At 45.4% G+C, this 23,347-nt stretch overlaps 1 protein-coding gene across 1 annotated transcript; it reads left to right on the plus strand.

Annotated features, from left to right (window-relative positions):
* The first annotated feature begins 7,563 nt into the window (after positions 1–7,563).
* Positions 7,564–22,954, plus strand: LOC141102745 (uncharacterized). Its single transcript, XM_073591706.1, has 5 exons — positions 7,564–7,677; positions 9,343–9,714; positions 12,581–12,952; positions 16,681–16,806; positions 22,729–22,954. Exons 1-5 carry the CDS (start codon positions 7,632–7,634, stop codon positions 22,845–22,847), a joined length of 1,035 nt encoding a protein of 344 aa, XP_073447807.1. The 5' UTR covers positions 7,564–7,631; the 3' UTR covers positions 22,848–22,954.
* The last annotated feature ends 393 nt before the right edge of the window (positions 22,955–23,347 follow it).

A 23,347-nucleotide genomic window follows, 5' to 3' on the forward strand; every position in this document is an offset into this window, starting at 1 on the left:
TCTTAATGAACTTTCACCCAGTAAACTATCTTCTAAAAAATATCAGAAAAAAGCAGAGAGGTCATCTTAAGTTCAACATTTAAAAATGAAGACTTTCTATATCTATGGAATACATAGTATTTATTAAAAATGATTAATAACTATTGCTTTACTTATTGAATAATAATATTGATAAAACCACTACTATATAATAATAATAGTAATATGAATAATAATTATATTATCAATAAAACATATGGAAATTAATATTGATAACATAAAATATATATTGGTTAATATGAAATTCTACTACAACGTTCCAACAGTTAAGGCTCCTTATACAATTTGAGGAGCAGACCGTTGGGTTAATACTCGTCCACCAACATGGGACACACTAAAACCAACCACATGGCTTCCAGTACCACAATGGGAAACAACTGAATTCAATTTTCTGTCTGTGCCACAGTGCTGATGTCCATATCAGTTAGTCGTGTCCTGTCAGTGGCAGGTGCTGTGTCCTGTCAATGTCAGTCATTGTGTCCCATCAGTCTTTGTCAGTCATTATGTCTGATTAGTGTCAGTTGTATTCAGTCAGTGTCAGGTTTTATGTCAAGTCAGAGGCATACCTAGAACCTTTAGGGCCCCAGTGCAAGAATCCATGAAGGCCCCTCCTAACCCCTGGTTGGGGCTCTTTCCTCCAAGCCCAGGGCCCTTTCCACTGATCCTTGGGCCCTTTATTCCCATCATGGGGCACTTTATTACAGTCCCACATCGGGACCCTTTCACATGTTCTGCAGTGAGCTCCCTTCCTGGTGTCTTGGAATCTCCCCATGGAAGGCCAGGGCCCGGTGGTAAGTGAGACCTTTGTGACCCTGGTAGTTCCACCAGTGGTGTCAGTAGTTTTTTTATTTTAGTTACTTTATTTTTTTTATAATTTTTAACCATTTTTATTTATTTATTTTTACAATTTAATTTTTTGTTAAATATACCTCTGATTTTTGTCAAAAAACAAAACAACAAAACTTTCCATCTCACCCAGTCTGCAACAAACCACATTGTCCTAACAGGCTCTCAAAATTTATAGAGTTAGGACCGCAGTACACTGCTGCTGAGATACAACAGTGGAGATGAGGACACCTGATCCCTGTGTGTAGCCTCCAGAGAAGTTTCTGCTTCCTGCAATGATCTGGGATCTCTGATCTGAACATTTTTCAATCTACTTACTAGTATATGGCCTGGATGGATCCTCACCAGAGAGACAGAGGGCCTTCCTGCTTAACTCGTTAGGTTCAGAAAACTCAGTTTCTCAACCCTGGGAGAAGGGTTCTTCATACATTACAAGCCCTGGAACAGTATTTTACTTTAGGCCACTTTAGCAGCTTTAGTGGCCAGAGTTTGTTTTCACAGATGCTGTCAGGGTGAGGGAGAATCTATCCTCCACCAGGGCTGGACTGGGACAAAAATTTGGCCCTGGACTTCACCCAGACTGGCCCACTTTGACAGGTCTCTCCCATGCCGGCTTGCCACCCAAGCCCCCCTAATAGCTATTAGCCGTTCTACATTATTTCTCTTATAGGCAGTACCAGTGGGGAAGTTAGACATTATTTCACCTGGGGCAAAGAATCAGTTTGGCGCCCCCCCCCAATGGAACAAGATTAGGCAGGAAAGTGAGGCCGCCCTCCTTCCAGATCGTATGATGAGCTTCTAAGTGTTGACTCCTGAGCATCATGTCTGTATTCAGGCGCGCTGCATAACTAGCCAGGGAGAGGAGGTGAGCACTGCGGGGGGGGGACAGAGGACTGGAGGGAGGCAGAGGTCCACTGTCACTGAAATCGGCCCACTGAGCCATCGGCCCACCGGGAAACTCCCTGTAGTCCCAATGGCCAGTACATGCCTGTCCTCCACTGTGTTCTGGGCTTAAACATACAGGCATTTTGCTACACCTAGGGCACCACTGGTGCCATGTTGCCCTGTGCATCTTCCCATACAAGTTAATGGGTGTACAAGGCTGTACTCTTGTAAAGGTTGATAATTCAGTGCATTGGCAATTACCCAAGCCATTCACTTGTATGGGAGGCTGTACGCAGCACCTGCAGCTCCCCAGATGCAGGAATTTTACACCAAGCATATCTTCAGCTTCTCAACGTTGTTGAGTCCTTAGTGCCATTTTAAAAAGCAGCTATTCGTCCCAGAGCCGCCAAGTGCCATTTCAAAATGGCGCCGAGGTTCTGCAGCTTCTGTGGCCCCCGCTGGATTTACCCCTTGGAATTGCGGGTTTTGTCCATGAAAGCTGGAATCTAGTGCTAAGCCCAGAAGCTGACAGCTCCTGTGCTTCCAGTCGTGCTACACAGCACTCCATATAATTTAATTGGTAAAAAAACTTTATGTACTCTGGCACTGTATTGGATTTTGATACATTAAACAGTCTGTAAAGGGATCGGATTTGTCAATATTTCTTTCCACTTTTTTCTTAATTTCCCTCATTTTTTTTTTAAATTAATGGTCATTAGTAGATGACAACTCTTATGCCCCGTACACACGGTCGGACATTGATCGGACATTCCGACGGATCCTAGGATTTTTTCCGATGGATGTTGGCTCAAACTTTTCTTGCATACACACGGTCACACAAAGTTGTCAGAAAATCCGATCATTCTGAACGCGGTGACGTAAAACACGTATGTTGGGACTATAAATGGGGCAGTAGTCAATAGCTTTCATCTCTTTATTTATTCTGAGCATGCGTGGCACTTTGTGCGTCGGATTTGTGTACACACGATCGGAAATTCTGACAACGGATTTTGTTGTCGGAAAATTTTATAGCCTGCTCTCAAACTTTGTGTGTTGGAAAATCCGATGGAAAATGTGTGATGGAGCCTACACACTGTCGGAATTTCCCACAACAAGGTCCTATCACACATTTTCCTGTCGGAAAATCTGACCGTGTGTATGGGGCATTAAAGTGTTTGTGAAGGTAAAACATTTTCTGCTATAGTTCCCTCTGATATAGAACAGTACGCTCCTCAGTGGATGTCCTTTATAAAAATATGCTGTATAATAGCTTACTTCAGAGCGCTCAGCTGACTGTTCGCTGGTCTCCTCTCCCGATGCGATAGCTGCAGGGGGAGGTGCTGGGAAGCCTCCATTGATGTCAGCCCAGACAAGGAGAGGAGGAGACCGGCAGGCAATCACATGAACACCAAGCGGCACTCTGAAATAAGCTATTATACAGCAAATTTTTCTAAAGGACATCCACTGGGGAACTTAGTGTTATATATCAGAGTGAACTATAAAAGAAAATCACTGTTATTTTTAGTGCAGTAGGGGGGGATCAGGGAGGAGCTGGGAGGAGGACAGAAGGAGACACAGGCACAGGAGAGCAGGCTGCAGATGATGGAGGCACGTACTATAACCACTGTGTCAGGGCTCAGCAGCCCCAAATATTGTGGTCAGTTTACAGATGGGAGGGTATAACCAGGCAGGATCAGCCAGGTATTACAGGTGTTACAGGGGGCCAAATTACACAGCACATGCACTGTTCTATATAACATGCTTTAAAGAAACAGGATCAATATTTTTTTTTGTTTGGGTTAACAAACACTTTAAATCCTCTTAAAATGCAGGTGTGCATCTTTTGTACCAACTTCTTCACAGTCACTTTCACCTCGTCTTCAGTGCTGGTTTACCCTTCTTTACATGTCTTCAGCTATCTGTGCACATTGCTCTAGTCCAAGGTGTCATCTCTATAATCATTCTGTAGCCTTCTGTGGATGTGGGACAGCCTGCACCCCTCCTTCATCAAGAACTCAATGATGGTATGTTGCTTCTGCTTAAATTTCATTATTTAAATGCAACAAAAAAGAAGAGCTACTATAGAGCAAGTGTTACTCTACCAACATGTAAAATTTGAATGACCTTGTGACGGGAGTCACTTTGGGTGGGGGGTTTGTGTAACTCAGCTTACCTTGGAGAGCTCTGGAGACTCCGTGTCCAGCTTCCCTGGCCCCTCTTATGTGTAAATCACCCTGTTTCCATTAGGGGCACAGGGTGACTGAGAACCCTACTATGATCTGTGCTAGTCGGACTTGCTGTACAGCCACACTGGAATGTCGTATATATGTATATATTGTGTGTTGTCTCATGCTGTTGGACTCTTTGCTGGGATCGTTTGGGGGGGTGTGGTTGTATTCCATTGTTTTATTGTGTCTGTCTGCCTTGGAAGAAAAGTATATTATGGGATGTGTATCTCTATGGAGGGGATTCCTCCAACAGCTCTCCCTGCTGATAAGACTGTTTACTGATGAGAAGTTTGAATACACCCAGCCTGTGTGTCTATTGTTATTGGACAGTTTACCCCGCCCTGAATCCAAGGAGGGGGGGGTACCTCTGAGTTATATATCTGTTGTAACATGGGCTTGAATAAAGAGAGTTTTGATGTTTTTCACCCTACACTGAGCTACGGCTGGTAACTGGGTGGGCTAAAGGGTCTTGGATAGTGCTGGTTCTGGACAAAGGAAGCATTTACGGAGGACATAGTCCTGTTGAGGACAAGGGTTCATCACAACTGGTTGGCAGCAGCGGGATCGTGCTTCCTGGCTGTGAACACGTTCAAACCTCCACCTGGATCCAAGATCAGGATAGCAGACTTCAGTCACCCCAGCGGAGATATGGATCTGGCATCAGAGTTTCCCGGGCTGCTACGGATCGTCCTTTCAGCATACACCAGGTCTGTGTCTGTGGATGAATACCTGGAGGTCAGGCAGCAGATTTGGGTAGGACTCAGGATTAGAGCCCTCCAGGTTGCTGGTATGCAACAGGGCAAGTGCTTTCCAACCCCAGAGCAACAGGCCTGTGAACAACTGGCATTACGGATGCAATTCCTGGGAGAGTGGCCCCAGGAGCAATGGGTGACTGAGTTGGACAGGCTGGCCCAGCAGGAGATAGAGCTGGACAATCGGTATCGGGCTCTGCAATGGCACGCAGAGGAGGAATATTTAGGGGAGACAACAGAATGCTCTTCGGAGGGATATGATTTTGGTGGCCCTGGTTTTCTGTGGGAGAGCTTTACAGATTGTTTTGTGTTTGGCGATGAAGGGGAACCTACCCTTGAAGACCTGCGAGAATACAGAGAAGCTATGCTTGGTCTTGCAGGGCTCTTAGAGCTTAAACCTGACATAGACTATTTGCTAAGGAAGGAACAGTATCTGGGAAGGGCATACAGAAAACTGCTAGAACACGTTCAGCAGCATGCCAGAGAATCGGCAGTGGAAACTCCGGAGATTGCCATCTCCAAAGCTGAAGCACTGACAACTGGACAGAGGGTCCAAGACCTCTGCCCCACACCTGCGGCGGTTCCAGAGACCCAGGGTGACAAGGAGATGGTCACTTTCCAGCAGCAGATGGCACCCCAGAATGATGCCACCAACCCAGCAGGAGAACTGGCATCAAGGCCAGACATCACTGAGCTCTGCCCGACACCAGTAACCTCTTCTTCGTTCTACGGATAGGAGATGGTGAGTCGCTATCCCCTGACACCAGTTATAGAGATTGGGGATTTGATAGACTGTTCTGTTGAAGAAGAACAACCTAGTGAGCCTCCAGCAGAAGAGCTGGTATTAGGACCAAACTTCACTGAGCTCTGCCCAGCACCAACAGTCACATCTGTGGAGTTACCAGAGACTTCCCCAGCTGAAGCGCTGGCCACCGGACAGAGGGTCCAAGACCTCTGCCCCACGCCTGCAGCAGTGCCAGGGGGCCATGGTGAGGAGGTGACGGTCACTCCCCAACAGTTAGCCAGAGTGCATGTGGGGTCCTCAGCTGAAGTGCTAACAGGGCAGAATGCTACTGGCCTCTGCATACAACTGCAGCTTGAGTTGATATCGGTGGATGGGACTGCGGTCTCCACTCAGCAACCCAGCAGACGGGCTGGCAACACGGCAGAGCGCTGCTGGCCTCTGCCCTCAACTAACAAAAGAGGGAGTTTCTGTGAAAGTGGAGGGGACTTCAGTCTCCACTGACACAACCCCAGAAAATGGTGCAGCACTGAGACATGAGGATGTCAGCCATGCTTTGCAAGTACGGGGGGATTTTCACCTACCAAAAGTGGATGGGACGTCAGTCTCCATGTGTATACCCCAGGGATGCTGGGCAGTAGCCCAGATCCCAAACAGCATGACGGAGTGAGCCCAGTCACCCTGTCTTCTCTCCAGCAGCTGAAAGGACTCCAGGGAGAAGTCCACGCCTCTCCCCAGCGGTGGGCATGTTCTCTGACTGAGGCAGAGGTTGGCTGGGTGAGTAATGCTCTGATTGAGACAATTTATTTGGGGTACTGTGTGGATACCGGCATTGGGGGACTGGAACTACTGACTAACTTCGGAGTCAACCCATCTGGGGTCTCCTCCGGCGTTAGTCTCCTGCCGAAAGGGGAGATGTGTGACAGGAGTCACTTTGGGTGGGGGGTTTATGCAACTCAGCTTACCTTGGAGAGCTTTGGAAACTCTGTGTCCAGCTTCCCCAGGCCCCCGTATGTGTAAATCACCCTGTGTCCATTAGGGGCACAGGGTGCCTGAGAACCCCACTATGATCTGTGCTAGTCAGACTCAATGTTGTATATATGTATATATTGTGTGTTGTGTCATGCTGTTGTGGACTCTTTGCTGTGATCGTTTGGGGTGTGGTTGTATTCCATTGTTTGTGTCTGCCTTGGAAGAAACGTATATTATGGGATGGATGTCTATTTGGAGGGGGGGATTTCTCCAACAGCTCTCCCTGTTGATAAGACTGTTTACTGATGAGACGTTTGAATACACCTGACCTGTGTGTCTATTGTGATTGGACAGTTTACCCCACCCTAAATCAAAGGGTGGGGGGGAAGTGTCTCTGAGTTGGATATCTGTGGTAATATGTGCTGGAATAAAGGAGTTTGATGTTTTTCACCCTACACTGAGTTATGGCTAGTGACTGGGTGAGCTAAGGGGTCTTGGATAGTGCTGCTTCTGGACAGAGGAAGCATTTACGATGGACATAGTCCTGTTGAGGACAAGGTTTCATCACAGACCTATGTAAGTTAAAAAAGGTTTGCCCACTTTTGCATTACTTTTTGGTACAACCCTCATATAAAAGAGGTTGGTTGTCCTCTGAAGACATTATTTCTCTTGAATAATTTGTTGTATAACATGCTGGAGAAAGATAAATATCACCTGAAGACAAAACTTTCCTTTTTTTACACAACATGAAACAAGAGTGAGTAGGGAAGGAGCCCTGTCAGGGAGACTTTATGGGGCCACATGATTTCTACCGGCGGCAATGAATGGATGGCACACAGTGCAACCGGGGAAAATCCTGGAGCACCGTTAAACTGGAAGATATCATATTAACAACTAAAATTTGGGCACAACAGTATGACGGCATCCCTAGAAGTGATTGGATGTAGATTTATATGTTCCTGGCAGCTCTGTACTGTGCTGAGCAGAGGAATTATCAGAAGGTTTTCTAAAATAATAATAATAATAGATTTTGGTCTTATTGTAAAGCAGACGCCTCCTCATGCATTAGGAGCAGGTGACTTCTCACATCATGATTTCTCTTCCTAATACCACTTCCTGAGCAGACGCCAGTGCAAGAAGTCTGCATGTCTACTATTGTGGGCAGAGATGATGGGGGCTGTGCATGTGCTGCTGATCCTGGGAGTGCTGCCAGGTGAGAGCCGGGGGTCTGTGTATGGGGGTGAGGTGTTCCCACTCTATATGAGGGTCTGTATGTTTGGCAGGGTGTTTCTATGCTATACGGGGTCTGTATGTGGGGGCAGGGTATTCCTACAACATATAGGGGTCTCTATGCCAGGGTAGCTTGTTTTTTCTCTTTGTGGGGGTCTACAAGTGGGAGCAGAGTGGTGGGCACCCCACTCTTTTTGGGGTCTGCATGAGGGGGCAGGTTGTTCCCATATTGTGCAGGCATCTAAGCCATAAACAGAGGATAGATTGGTACCATTTATTATGGGGTCTGTATGCAGGGGCAAGGTGCTCCCACTCTACACAAGAGTCCATCCAAAGTTAAAACAACAAGGGCAGAATATTTAATAGATGGAAAGTTAAAAAAATGACTGAAGTTCTGCTTTAACAATCAGCTATTCTTTACACAGAATTCGAATTGGTATATCATTTTCCGACCGATCCAAATTCGAATTGTTCTGAAAATTTGGAATTTGTTAGAAAATTAATAAACAAAACGAAAATTAAATGAAACTAAATAAGACTAAACTAAACAAATTCTGAAATGCAGCACCAAAACAAAATTAGCCCAGGTTCACACTGGTTTGAAAGTTCAGCTGAACTCGCATGATTGCAAACCGGCAATTTGACAGACATCTGTGTGGGTTCATGCACAGATGTCTATTCAAATCGCCCCTGAAGTAGTAGAGGAACTACTTTTGGGAATCGGTGCTGCTCCGCAAAGTCGGTGTTGCACCGATTCGGCCGGTGCCATTGCCAGCAATGGCCGCCGATTTGGCATGCGATTTGACATGTCAAATCGCATGCCAAATCGGCCCGATGTGAACGTGGGCTCAGTAACATAACAAATCTATCCGAAACAAAATACGTTTTTCCATTCTGCACATGTCTAGTGTGAGTGCACAGGTGTGAAGGTTCGTTATAAGCAAAGCTTGAGGATATCTCAGGGCTCCCATTTTGGAAACAGAGCAATATCAGGAGAGCTGTGTGTTCCTGACTTAGATTGCAGCCCATGTTGGAGGGGATTCCTTGCCACAGGACTGGGAATGTCGGGACAGCTACGTGAGTCTGGGAGAGGAAGGAATGGAAGACTGGGAAGGCTGAGGCAACTGGTGACTCCAGTCGGCTGGAGAACTCAGATATAGAGGCCAGGAGTGGTCCTGTGCATTTAGATGCTGCAACTAAGGCTGAGTGAGCCTGAAGAAGCAGAAAGTTGGGAGCTGAGGGCAGTGGTGCTGCTAAAGTGTAGCCAGGTGGCTTGGTATTTTTAGGTTATTGTGTTTTGTTGGAGAGGAACCCCTATGTGGACAGCATTACCATTGGAGAAGTGTACTTTTCATTTTAAATAACAGTGGACTGCCATGTCCTAAAATACAATTCTAGACTGGCATAATTCATTAAAAATGTATCTACCAAAAACGTAATCACCCCATATCACAGGTAGTTCTGTGTATGGAGGCTGGATGTTACAACCTTATTGGGGGTCTGTATGTGGGGACAGGGTGTTCCCACTCTGTATAGTTGGGGGGGCTGCCTTCTGGAACTTTTTTATTTTTCAGAACATATTCATGTAGTCTGTGCTCCTGTATGTGAAACTGACAAGTTACAGGTATTGGTCTCTGCTCTCTGTCAGGATCTTTACTACAGACAGTCAACAATACGCAGACAATCCATGTATGGCAGACTCCAATTATATGGGCCACAGAGGGTAGTTCGGTCACCTTACCGTGTGACTACAGAATCATCGGAGAGAACGCTTCCAACGGCTCCTACAAGTGGTACAGACACATAGTGAGGTATGGGGTGGAGATCTCTGAGAATAATAAGTATTTCTCAGGAAGACTATCCAGAGTGGACCAAGATCAGTTCATCCATGGACGATCGGCCGCCATCACCCTGCACGGTGTGGAGTTGTCAGACTCCGGGATGTATTATTGTGAAGTTACATTTCAGATCAGCCAAGAGATATCCAAAGATGGAAATGGGACGTTCCTCAATGTGACAGGTGAGATCTGTATTTACTGTCCTGGTTGTGTATTTATCAATATAATTACAAAGTTAACAGAGATAACAGAGAATACTGTTCCTATTAGTTAGAGACCTCCCCTAATAGTGATGTAATGAGTGAGTCAGTTCCCACATATAAGCCAGGTTGGGAGGAGCCTTATGCCGTGTACACACGGGCGGACATTTAGACCGAACTCGTCCGCCGCAACGAATCCGTCGGACAATCCGACCATGTGTGGGATTCATCGGACTTACGATGGACCTTTTCGGTCGAAAATCAGACAGACTTTAGATTTGAAACATGTTTCAAATCTTTCCAACAGATTTGAGTCTGGTTGAAAAATCTGTTCGTCTGTATGCTAGTCCGACGTTAGGGCAGCTATTGGCTACTGGCTATCAACTTCCTTATTTTAGTCCGGTCGTACGTCATCACGTGCGAATCCGCCAGACTTTGGTGTGATCGTGTGTAGCCGTTCATTCGAAAGTCTGTCGGAAGTCCATCAAAAGTCCGTTGAAAGTCCGTCGGAAAGACCGTCGGACCTTTGATGCCAAAAAGTCTGCCCGTGTGTACACGGCATTAGTGCAGTTGGGGCATGGGAGCCAGATACCCCACCAGCATGCAGATGTAATCAGCTAAGGAGAGGCCCTGGACAGGGCTGCAGGACAGGGTCAGGTAGTTCTGCACTCAGAAACGCCAGCTGTAGTCATCCTGTCTCTTATGGTGATGGAGGCCATAGCAGGTTGTGGGCAGGTTGAACTAATTAGTTAGCTCCTGTCCTGGCCGGGGAAGGTGAGGGTTCATTTTTGTTCTACTTCCTTGGTCCTACTGCTCTGGGTCAGGTCCACTTGCCTGTATGATATACATTGGGGCAGCCAAAGAGATTCCCGGAGAGGCTTACAGAAAAGAGAGTGCCAGCGCAGATGGGAGATGTGAGGGCTGTAAGGAATGAAAATGGATGAAGAGACCCATAGAAGTAGGAGAATGTAGTCTGTCATGGTCTTTTAATTTGGGGTTCACCATGAAGACACCAATGCTGGAGAAATGCCTCTGAAGGACTATGATTACTGGACCACACTTTTGCAGGAAAGCCGGGGCAGCACTTAGCCTATAGTTATAGTTAGGAGTAGGGAAGTATCATGTCTTGTCTGTTGGACTGTCAAATGTCTATTTTTGCACTTTTGCCAAGTAAAGTATTGAAATGTTGTCCTTGACTGGTCTGAAGTTACTAAAGAGATGTATCATAAATAACCAGCACACACACAGTCAACCAGTGGGTCGTAACACTTTGGGGTATGAAAACATTGGTGTAGAATGGAGTAATATGAAGACACATGTGGTTACCTAGAGTAACGGAAGTGTAACAAGCAGCCTGTCGATAGCGTTTACCTGTTATAGATGACATGGATGACATGGCCTTTAGCAATTAGGGAGATGTTGTCGGCACTCTTTCCGCCAGCGGTTTGTCTCCCATAGCAACGGGAGTAGATTGCACTGCAGAGGTTCCCATCCTGTACAGAGTATGGAGTTCAAGAGTTAAATGAAGTGCACATGCAGAGCCCGCTACTTGGGAGTAGTAATGGAAAACTATGAACAGGTGGCTGTGGCTCAGCGTGTCCCTCCAGACTGCAAGTTATAATGAAAGTGTGCATTGTCACAGGGAACCGAGAGTTAACTGGAGAACAGTTGCATGCAATGTACAGAGTGTATGTTCATCTCTAAGTGTAGAGGTCCGCCTTAAGGTTGAGTATTTCCCCAGCCCCAGCCTTGTCCCAGGGCATTGATGAAATCAGCACAAAGTAGAGATACCCCATGTGTGTGTGTGTGGAGGGACCCTGTGCAAGGTGCCTAACGTAGCCCAGAAGTACCCACATGGTGCAGGGCACAAATGTCTATTTAAATCGCCCCTGAAGTCGCCAAAAGTAGTGCAGGAACTACTTTTGGGAATCGGTGCTGCGCCGCAAAGTCAGCGTTGTGCCGGTGCCATTGCCAGCAATAGCCGCTGGTTTGGCATGCGATTTGACATGTCAAATCGCATGCCAAATCGGCCTGTGAACGTTGGCTCAATAACATAACAAATCTATCCGAAACAAAATACGTTTTTCCATTCTGCACATGTCTAGTGTGAGTGCACAGGTGTGACGGTTCGTTATAAGCAAAGCTTGAGGATATCTCAGGGCTTCCATTTTGGAAACAGAGCTATATCAGGAGAGCTGTGTGTTCCTGCCTTAGACTGCACCCCATGTTGGGGGGGATTCCTTGCCACAGGACTGGGAATGTCGGGACAGCTACATGAGTCTGGGAGACCAAGAAATGGAAGACTGGGAAGGCTGAGGCAACTGGTGACTCCAATCAGCTGGAGAACTCAGATATAGAGGCCAGGACTGGTCCTGTGCATTTAGGTGCTGCAACTAAGGCTGAGTGAGCCTGAAGAGGCAGAAATTTGGGAGCTGAGAGCAGTGGTGCTGCTAAAGTGTAGCCAGGTGGTTTGGTATGTTTAGGTTATTGTGTTTTGTTGGAGAGGAACCCCTATGTGGACAACATTACCATTGGAGAAATGTGGTTTTCATTTTAATTAATAGTGGACTGCCATGTCCTAAAATACAATTCTAGACTGGCATAATTCATTAAAAATGTATCTACCAAAAATTTATTTACCCCATATTACAGGTAGTTTTGTGTATGGAGGCTGGATGTTACAACTCTATTGGGGGTCTATATGTGGGGACAGGGTGTTCCCACTCTGTACATAGTGGGGGGGGCTGCCTTCTGGAACTTTTTCTATTTTTCAGAACATATTCATGTAGTCTGTGCTCCTGTATGTGAAACTGACAAGTTACAGGTATTGGTCTCTGCTCTCTGTCAGGATCTCTACTACAGACAGTCAACAATACGCAGACAATCCATGTATGGCAGACTCCAGTAATATGTGCAACAGAGGGCAGTTCGGTCACCTTACCGTGCGACTACAGAATCATCGGAGTGAACGATTCCATCAGGGCCTACAAGTGGTTCAGACACATAGTGAGGTATGGGGTGGAGATCTCTGAGAATAATAAGTATTTCTCAGGAAGACTATCCAGAGTGGACGAAGATCAGTTCATCCATGGACGATCGGCCGCCATCACCCTACACAGTGTGGAGTTGTTAGACTCCGGGATGTATTACTGTGAAGTTACACTGCAGATCGGCCAACAAATATCTGGAGAAGGAAATGGGACTTTCCTCAATGTGACAGGTGAGATCTTTATTTACTGTCCTGGTTGTGTAATTATCAATATAATTACAAAGCTAATTTTCTTATGAAAAACCTATCCATAGACATGAAAGATCCCATTCAGAGATCAGCTGAAGGGTAACCAGAGGGGGGGGGGGGGGGGGGGGGCAACAACATACCGACCTTCCCCATGTACAGTAAGCAGGTGCAGTTAGCTAGTCTGCCACCTGGTATCTTTGACCCAGAATAGAGTGTGGTAACAGAGAACACTGTCCCTATTAGAGACCTCCCCTAATAGTGATGTAATGAGTGTGTCAGTGCCCACATATAAGCCAGGTTGGGAGGAGCCTTAGTGCAGTTGGGGCATGGGAGCCAGATACCCCACCAGCATGCAGATGTAATCAGCTAAGTGGAGGCCCTGGACAGGGCTGGAGGACAGGATCAGGTAGCTCTGCACTCAGAAACGCCAGCTGTAGTCATCCTGTCTCTTATGGTGGTGGAGGCCAGAGCAGGTTGTGGGCAGGTTGAACTAGTAAGTTAGCTCCTGTCCTGGCCGGGGAAGGCGAGGGTTAATTTTTGTTCTGCTTCCTTGGTCTTTTTGGTGGGTACTGCTCTGGGTTAGATCCACTTGCTCGTATGATTTACATTGGGGCAGCGAGAGAGATTCTCTCAGAGGCTTACAGAAATGAGAGTGCCAGCGCAGCTGGGACATGTGAGGGCTGTAAGGGATGAAGATGGATGAAGAGACCCGTAGAAGTAGGAGAATGTAGTCTGTCATGGTCTTTTAGCTTGGGGTTCACCATGAAGACACCAATGCTGGAGAAATGCCTCTGAAGGACTATTAATACCGGACTACACTTTTGCAGGAATGCTGGGGCAGCACTTAGCCTAAAGTTATAGTTAGGAGTAGGGAAGTATAGTGTCTTGCCTGTTGGACTGTCAAATGTCTATTTTTGCACTTTTGCCAAGTAAAGTATTGAAATGTTGTCCTTGCCTGGTCTGAAGTTACTAAAGAGGTATATCGTAAGTAACCAGTCCAGCACACACACAGTCAACCAGTGGGTCTTAAGACTTTGGGGTATGAAAACATTGGTGTAGAATGGAGTAATATGAAGACACATGTGGTTACCTAGAGTAACGGAAGTGTAACAAGCAGCCTGTCGATAGAGTATACCTGTTATAGGTGCCATGGCCTCTAGCAATTAGGGAGATGTTGTCGCCACTCCTTCCGCCAGCGGTTTGTCTCCCATAGCAACGGGAGTGGATTGCACTGCAGAGGTTCCCATCCTGTACAGAGTATGGAGTTCAAGAGTTAAATGAAGTGCACATGTGGAGCCCGCTACTTGGCAGTAGTTGTGGAAAACTATGAACAGGTGGCTGTGGCTCAGCGTGTTCCTCCAGACTGCAAGTTACTGTGAAAGTGTTCATTGTCACAGGGAACAGAGAGTTAACTGGAGAACAGTTGCATGCAATGCACAGAGTGTATGTTCATCTCTAAGTGTAGAGGTCCGCCTTAAGGTTGAGTATTTCCCCAGCTCCAGCCTTGTCCCAGGGCATTGGTGAAATCAGCACAAAGAAGAGATAACCCATGTGTGTGTGTGTGTGTGTGTGTGGAGTGACCCTGTGCAAGGTGCCTAACGTAGCCCAGAAGAACCCACGTGGGGCAGGTCCATGTGACCCAGTACGTGGTGCCCAACGAGTTAAGGGGGAAAACATGGAGGATCTGACAAACAACCGCCACCGCTCCTCCTGCCCACAATGAACACAGTGAGCGATCAGTACCAATTGCTCACTGTGGGGGTGCAGATATGGCCTCCGTGCCGCTATTCACATAGTATCACGGGCGTTGTATTCTAGCAAAAATATTATTTTGATATTTTTGGAGGAGGGGGCCCTGTCAGGTAGGCTGTAAGGGGCCCCATCATTTCTAGCAGCCACCCTGCACACACCTGAAGGTCCAGACTGAAAAAAACACTTGAAACAATTTCTTTCACCTTTGGAGGCATTTAGGACTTTTTATTTATTGATAGAGATGGGCCGAACACCCCTCATTTTGGTTTGCACCAGAACTCCCTAACATAGCAAATGTTCAAACCTGAACATCGAACCTCATTGAAGTCTGAATGAAGTGAAAAATTAAAAGTGCCCATTTTGAAGGCTTGTATTCAAGTTATTGGCAATAAAAAGGGTATGGGGGCCTGGGTATCAATGCAAAAATGTTTTTTAAAAAAGATTGTTTTTAAAGGAGCAGTGATTTTAATGATGCTTAAAGTGAAACAATAAAAATGAAAAATTCCTTTAAATATAGTGCCTGTGGGGTCCCCTTAGTCTGCCTGTAAAGTGGTGCATCTGTACCGCTGCAGCAATATTGACATTTATAAAGAAAAAAATTACATTTAAATTGCCGGCAATAGAAAAATATGAAAAAAAAATGGCGTGAGGTCCCCCCCATCCATACCCATGCCAAAACTAATAAAAAAGGCGTGGGGTCCACTCCAAAATCCATAGCAGACCCTTACCTGAGCATGCAGCGGCAGGCCAGTCAAGGGGGGAGCGAGCGCCCCCCCATCCTGAACCATAACAAGGGCCTCTTCCCAGCAACCCTGGGCTGTGGTTGTGTGGGCAGGGGGCTTATCAGAATCTTGAAGCCCGCTTTGACAAGACGCCACCAGATCCCGCCCCTATGTGAATGAGTATCGGGTACATAGTACCCCTACCCATTCACCAAAAACGTGTCAAAATGTAATAATAACACATAGAAATTCCTTTATTAAAAATAAAAAAACAATGTCCCCCAATGTAGATCCATCGTCAATCACAACAACGCAATCACTACTTGACCCAAAAAAAAAAGAAGCTCCGCTGTCAATGAAGGCTGACCGCCTACTGCAGGCTCCGCCGTTTTAGTAGTTCTTATATAGGTAAGGGGCGAAGCCACCTGGTGGCACCGCTCCCTAGTGATGTCACCGACCCAGCATGCACCAGTCGGTGACGTCACAAGGGGGCGGTACCACCAGGTGGCTTCACCCCTTACCTATATAAGAACCATCAAACAGTGGAGCCTGCAGTAGGTGGTTAGCCTTCATTGATGGCAGAGCTCTTCTTTTTCCGTGTCGCTGTGATTGATGATGGATCTACTTTGGGGAACATTGTTTTTTTCATTTTTTAATAAATGAATTGTTAAATACTCTTGTACTGTCTTTATTTACTTTTACACTTTTTTTGGTGGGGGGGGGGGTGTTCTGAGGGCAGGAGGCAGAATCAAATGTTTTTAGGTTATTTTCTCTTCTGGTCAGATGTTCCTCAAATATTATGGACAGTAGTAAAGGTAGGTTCATTCATAATGAACAGAGAGTGAATTGAGAAAATACTGCATTACAGCCACTAGATGGAGCTCAGGATCATAGCAGATAAATACACCTTAATTAGTTACCATTTTACTTAAATTAGGAAAATCGCATATGTATCCCATACCAGACATTATAACCAGATTATTGTGAACAGAGCGTGGACATGTTCAGGGAGAGCAGGTGTCAATAACAGATCTAGAAGGGAACGGAATCAGAAATGTGAGATAAGAAGCAGAATGAAGTGAGGAGGCATGTGTGTTTCTGGACTGCCATGTGAGATTTTTTTAGTTTTCACTCTTTGTATCTACAGACAAACAAATGTATATCTTCTGCTCAATTACTATCATATATCTTGCTTTTCTTCAAGAAAATAAAAGAAACCTTTTGCTTTTGTACTAGCTTCTGCAAATAAAGGATCAGGACCTAAAGGTCACCTGTCCTTGTACATCCATGGTGGATTTGTTGGCGGGGTCCTCCTTCTGTCGCTTTTGTCAGCAGTTGTATATTATATGTACACCAAACAAGGTAGGTACTACCAGTGATGACCACATTATCATATGATGGTAGGAATTTGTATCTGTCCAATCATACAGGTGTGGAAGAATAGAACAGATTCCACTGTAGTATAAACGATGTCCCTCTGGAGTTTCCTCAATACTTTGTCCTCCTCGGCACAGACTGACTAGATGTGTTATGTTTACAGACAGGTACTGTAGATGGTCATAGTGGGGTCATTGTAGATATGTTGGGGGGGATCTATATAATATGTGCAAGATATAACAGCTTCACATGTCCAGTGTCTTCTGTGCACAGACAGGTATATAGTCACAATGGGGTCATTGTAGATATATGGGGGGTATGTATTCTATATAGTATATACAGGATATAACAGCTTCTCATGTTACATGCCTTTAGTATATAGACAGGTAGATGGTCGTAGAGGGGTCATTGTATCTAAATGGGGGGGGGGGTCTGTATTCTATATAGCATATATAGGGTATAACAGATTCTCATGTTACTCGTAATTTCTTATGTTTCTCATGATTCTCACGGACAACAACCTTCTTGACCCCCTACAGTCTTGCTTCCGTCCACAACATTCCACTTAACTGCCCTACTGAAACTCACCAATGACCTACTAACTGCTAAAAGCAATGGCCATTACTCCATACGCATACTCTTAGACCTCTCTGCGGCCTTCTACACAGTTAACCACCTGCTCCTCCTCAGCAAACTACACTCCCTTGGCCTCTGTGATTCTGCTTTATCCTGGTTCTCCTCTTACCTATCTCACTTACAACTCCATCTCCTCCGCTCCTCTTCCGCTTTCTGTTGGGGTACCCCAAGGCTCCGTCCTTGGGCCCCTCCTATTCTCGCTCTATACCTCTTTCCTGGGCCAGTTGATAACCTCCCATGGCTTCCAATACCACCTCTATGCCGATGACACCCAGATCTATCTCTCCACTCCTCAACTCACCCCGTTGATCTCCTCACGGATCTCAAACTTACTGAATGACATATCAGTATGGATGTCAAACCACTTCCTCAAACTCAGTCTTTCTAAAACTGAGCTTGTTATATTTCCTCCTTCGCGATCCCCACCCCCATGACTTTACCATTAAGATCAACAACACAACCATTGGTACCTCCACACATGTCAGGGTTCTGGGTGTAATCCTCGACTCTGACCTCTCCTTCAGCCCCCACATCCAATCACTGGCTAAATCCTGTCGCCTTAACCTCCGCAGCATCTCCAGAATTCGACCCTTCCTGACTGACACCACAAAGCAACTTATTCACTCCTTGATTATTTCCCGCCTTGACTACTGCAACTCTCTCCTTAATGGCCTACCCTTACGCAGGCTATCCCCCTTTCTGTCTATTATGAATGCTGCTGCTAGACTAATACACCTCACTAACTGATCTGTGACTGCTGCCCCTCTCTGCCAATCCCTCCACTGGCTTCCCTTACCCCACCGTACAAAATTCTAAATGCTACCTACAACATACAAGACCACCCACAACCGCCCCCAGCTACATCACCAACCTCATCTGCAGATATCGCACAAATCGTCCCCTCCGCTCCTCCCAGGACCTCCTGCTCTCTAGCTCCCTTGTTACCTCCTCTCATGCTCGCCTTCAAGACTTCTCCAGAGCCTCTCCCATCCTCTGGAACTCCCTGGCCCGGTATGTCCGATCAGCCCCTAACCTGTCCACCTTTAGGAGATCCGTGAAAACTCACTTATTCAGGGAAGCCTATTCCACATCCACCTAACAACTGTCCCTGAGCCACCCCCAACAAATCATTCCCTGCATCTATTACCTTTTGTACCACCACCCCCTCCCTTTAGAATGTAAGATCTACGAGCAGGGCCCTCCTGTCCCTTTCTGTATTGAACTGTACTGTCGGCGCTATATAAATTGTGTATAATAATAATAATGTTCCAAGTCTTCAATATGTGGACAGATAAAGTAGATGGTCATAGAGGGATCATTGTAGAAATATGGGGGTCTGTATTCTATGTAGTATACATACAGTATAGGGAATAACGCAGCTTCTCATATTCTATAACATTGTGCCTTTCTCTTCTTCACAACGTCCTCCTCCATCCAGGATGTGTAAGTTCTGCCTTATACGAGAGCCTATGCTCTTCTGTGATTCCCCAGCATCCACCCAAAATTTACACTTTAAAGAGGTTGTAAATGCACAAAAAATAAATAAACCCTGCAAAACAAAGGCATAAAGAGCTAGTATGCTTAGCATACTAGCTTATTATAAAATACTTACCTTAGATCGAAGCCCCCCGCAGCGGTCCCCGTACACTGCTTTGGCCAGCGACTTTGCTCCTGGAATTATTCTCGATGATGTCGGCACATGCTAATACAAAGGATATCTCCTAAACCATGCAGGTTTAAGAGATATCCATGGTAGCTACAGGTAAGCCTCATTATAACCTTACCTGTAGTAAAAAGTGGATTGTAAGGGTCTACAACCACTTTAAAGCAGCCACTGTCAACCAGGGTTTCTTGGAATTTCTATGGTTCCTCCAGAAATTGTTAGGGGGTTCCTTGAACTATGGCAGATTGACCTCCTATTTGATGGTATATCCATAATTCTGGAGCCAATACCACTTGGCAGAGTCAGCACCATGACACCAATTATCTTTTTCGCTGTCTGTAAGGCTTACCATAGAGGTTACAATCTGAATGTATAATCTCTGTACAATCAACTTTAGATTTACTAAAACTATACAATATGAGAACCTACCTAATCTATCCAATCAATCTTTATCCAACCAAGGCGACTTTTGCACTACATACATGCCAGTAGATATAAATGAGGTTACACAGATTGTAGGGCGTATGGTGAGCGTAAGGGTGCCATTCTCACCACCACTGTAAGGGGCAATCTTCCCCTAGACAACCAATGGAAGGGGTATTCTTCCCACCGACCACCAATGTAAGGACCATTCTTCTTAATGACCACCAATGTAAGGACCATTCTTCTTAATGACCACCAATGTAAGGACCATTCTTTTCACTGACCACCAATGTAAGGAACATTCTTCCCACTTACCACCAATGTAAGGAACATTCTTCCCACTGTCCACCAATGTAAGGAGCATTCTACGCACTGATCATCAATGTAAGGAACATTCTTCCCACTGACCACCAATGTAAGGGACATTCTTCCCACTAGCCTCCAATGTAAGGGGCTTTCTTCTCACTGACCACCAATGAATTGGTTTTAGTAGGGGTTCCCCAAAACCTGAAAATTATTTCAAAAGGTCCTCTGGGGTAAAAAGATTGAGAAATGCTGCTTTAAAGATTCTACTGTATAAAAAGCAGACCTATATACATGTGATTTAGGTTACTGATGTTTTGCATTGTGTTGCAGAGGTCCAATTGTCTACACCAACTTCATAACACAAAGTAAGAAACTATTTCTTCTGTTATTATATATGAGAAAAGTGAGCTGTTCATAAATGGGTCCATTTTGGAAGCGGGTGTTGTATTAATTATCTCATCCACATAACACATACAGTAGATACACCAACTAGAGATAGAAATATTTGATATGAGACATTCCACCCACATAATAATACAACAATGGTGATCTACACCCACTCTGGGAAACTTCCTGATACAAGTAGAAGGTGAAGGCAAACTTTTGGTAATTTATATTTTATAATAAATAAACACATTGTCATCATCACTAATGATATTTGAATTCTTTGAGAGAAGTTGATTATAATGTTCTGTCATCTGACATTCCATTTCACAACTCCATATATGCTGCTATGTCATAAATACTTCATAATTCAAGAATTTCTATAGATGATTGTCCACCTTTTCTCTATTAGGGTCCACAGATATAGCTCACACCAGCTCCACACCACAGGAACAGCCGGTATGATTTCTTGCTGTCGTGAAGCCTCATTGTTGCTTGGCATTATCATCATCATGGGTAGGACCTCACAGAGGTTGGAACTCATAGATGTTCGATGTCATGTTGCTTGTATGGAAGTCTCAATATTGGATCTTACTGGTATTTTCATGCTTAGGATATCAAACATGTTGGGTGACATGAAGTTTCATTGTTGGTAGATATTATTATGATGATCATGGGTTGGCACTGGTATCATCAATGTTGGATGCCAGGTTGTCTTATCATCATGGTTAGAATTTCACAGATGTTGGATGCCATTTTGTTGTATTGAAGCCTCATTGTGGGTTGGCATCGGTATCATCTTTGTTCAATGCCATGCTGTGTGATTAAAGCCTTGGCATTGGTTGGTATTATCATGGTCAGGATCTCGCAGATGTTGGATGCCATGCTGCTGTATTGAAGCCTCTGTGTTGGTTGATATAATCATCATCCTGGTCATAGCTTCACAGATGTTGGATACATGTTGCTGGGTACAGCAAGGTCAGATATGGCCACCATTCTACCTGTCTGTGGGTCCCTCTCACTTCCACACTGCACTTCCCATTCTCCTCCTATGCACTTGGTGCATTCTGGGAATTTAGGAGATGACATACCTGCAGGCATTTAAAAAGCAATCTAGCTGTCATTTGGTGCTGGAGAGAGACAGGTAAGTGACCAGCAGACATCGGACATTCTCTTAGCATTAGGCCTGGGGCCATACTGTAAGGTGGTGGGATGGCTCTCCTTACCCGTGTGTTAGGCCACAACCACATTGTCCTTTTAGCAGTGCAATGGGTCATTTGTTTGACTCATATGTTGTGAAGCTTGCTTCTAGGTTCATGCCAATGTTTTTGGTCCTGACTATAATTAGCACTGTTAGGAGGTGACAGGACCTCTTTACATGGCTCACAAAGGCTCATGACAAAGATGAGATGGGAGAGGGAAGGGAAAATTTTGTGGAATTGTGTGTGATCACCTCAGGAGATTGGTGTAAGCTATAATCTCAGGGGCTGGTGTCCACGCTCTACAGGTCCTCTTAGGATGGACAGTGGCAGTGATTGGCCATAGAAGCAGGTAAACAACTATGGAGATTCTCATTCTTCAGTGTATGGGAAGTGCGATGGAGTGTGAGAAGCCCCACACAGTCACTGCCCAGTGTCATCACCTCTATCAAGGGATACAAGCAGAGAACCTGAGAGCAGCCGCTGTGTCCAGGGGTCTGTCGTTGTATGTATTTCATGGCTTGGAGCCTCAGTGAGGCCTCCCTGCCAGATCCCTGTCCTTCCTTGATGAGCTGTCCTCTGGGAAAGGACCAGATATGGAATATACAGTATATTGGCACCTTCTTCTTTGGTGCAGAGTTTGATCAGCTTGTTGTCTCCTGTCAGAGGTTTACAGTAAGGCCGTTATGTGTTGATTCATCCTGCATCCTCAACCTTATACCACCAAAGGACATTTCCATAGTCCAGGCTCTCTGTACAATGGGAGGACCAGAACCATGAATTAGAGTTTGAGTTATCACTCATCCACCAACATGGGACACTCCAGAACTTGACACAGTGGCCTTCAATACCACAAAGGGAAACAACGTCATTCACATTTCTGTCTGTGCCACAGTGCTGATGTCCACGTCTGGTCAGTGTCAAGTGCTATGTCTGCTCAGTATCGGTCATTGTTTCCCGTCATTGTCAGTCATGGTTTACAGTCAATGTCACTCATCATATCCAATCAGTCATTCATTATGTCCAGTCAATGTCAGTGGTCATATCTGGTCAATGTCAGTAGTCTCTGAGTTCTCTGAAGGGTAGCCAGGAAGAAATGCTCTCTGATCAATCAGATCCCGGCTGCCATCCCTCCAGTGGCAGATGGGAGATAAACTGAAACATCTGATTGGTTGTTAAAGAGGAATCATTTCCACCAGGTTTATAAATGTAATGTGTGACTAATGAGAAGAGTGATGGGAATATCGAGTCTCTCCATCCTGTGACATCACTTTGTTGTCTCTTTCTTACTTTTAGTGTCCGGACATTTCCCTGTACAGTATGGAGAACCAGCACTATACGTACTTCCAGCACAGAGACATCAGGAGGATGCCAACTTCCCTGAGGAGATGGATCTATACACTGTCATACCATAGAGGAAGTGCTGAAACCACAGATATGGCGTCATTCTTCTGTACAGCAAATATTTACTCCGAACAGACTGATAATTCATCTATAAAAATAAACATGTGGGACGGAGTTATTTTATGTCTTTTTTGGTGATCCTTCTGATCGCACATACAGTAATAGATACAATATAATACCAAAAGTATTGGGACGCCTGCCTTTAAACAATCATGAACTTTAATGGCATCCCAGTCTTAGTCCGTAGGATTCAATATTAAGTTGGCCCACCCTTTGCAGCTATAACAGCTTCAACTCGTCTGGGAAAGCTGTCCACAAGGTTTAGGAGTGTGTCTATGGGAATGTTTGACCATTCTTCCAGAAGCACATTGGTGAGGTCAGGCACTGATGTTGAATGAGAAGTCCTGGCTCGCAGTCTCTGCTCTAATTAATCCCAAAGGAGTTCTATCCGGTTGAGGTCAGGACTCTGTGCAGGCCAGTCAAGTTCCTCCACCCCAAACTCGCTCACCCA

This window comes from Aquarana catesbeiana, linkage group LG07 (assembly GCF_042186555.1).
Source record: "Aquarana catesbeiana isolate 2022-GZ linkage group LG07, ASM4218655v1, whole genome shotgun sequence".
NCBI lineage: Eukaryota > Metazoa > Chordata > Amphibia > Anura > Ranidae > Aquarana > Aquarana catesbeiana.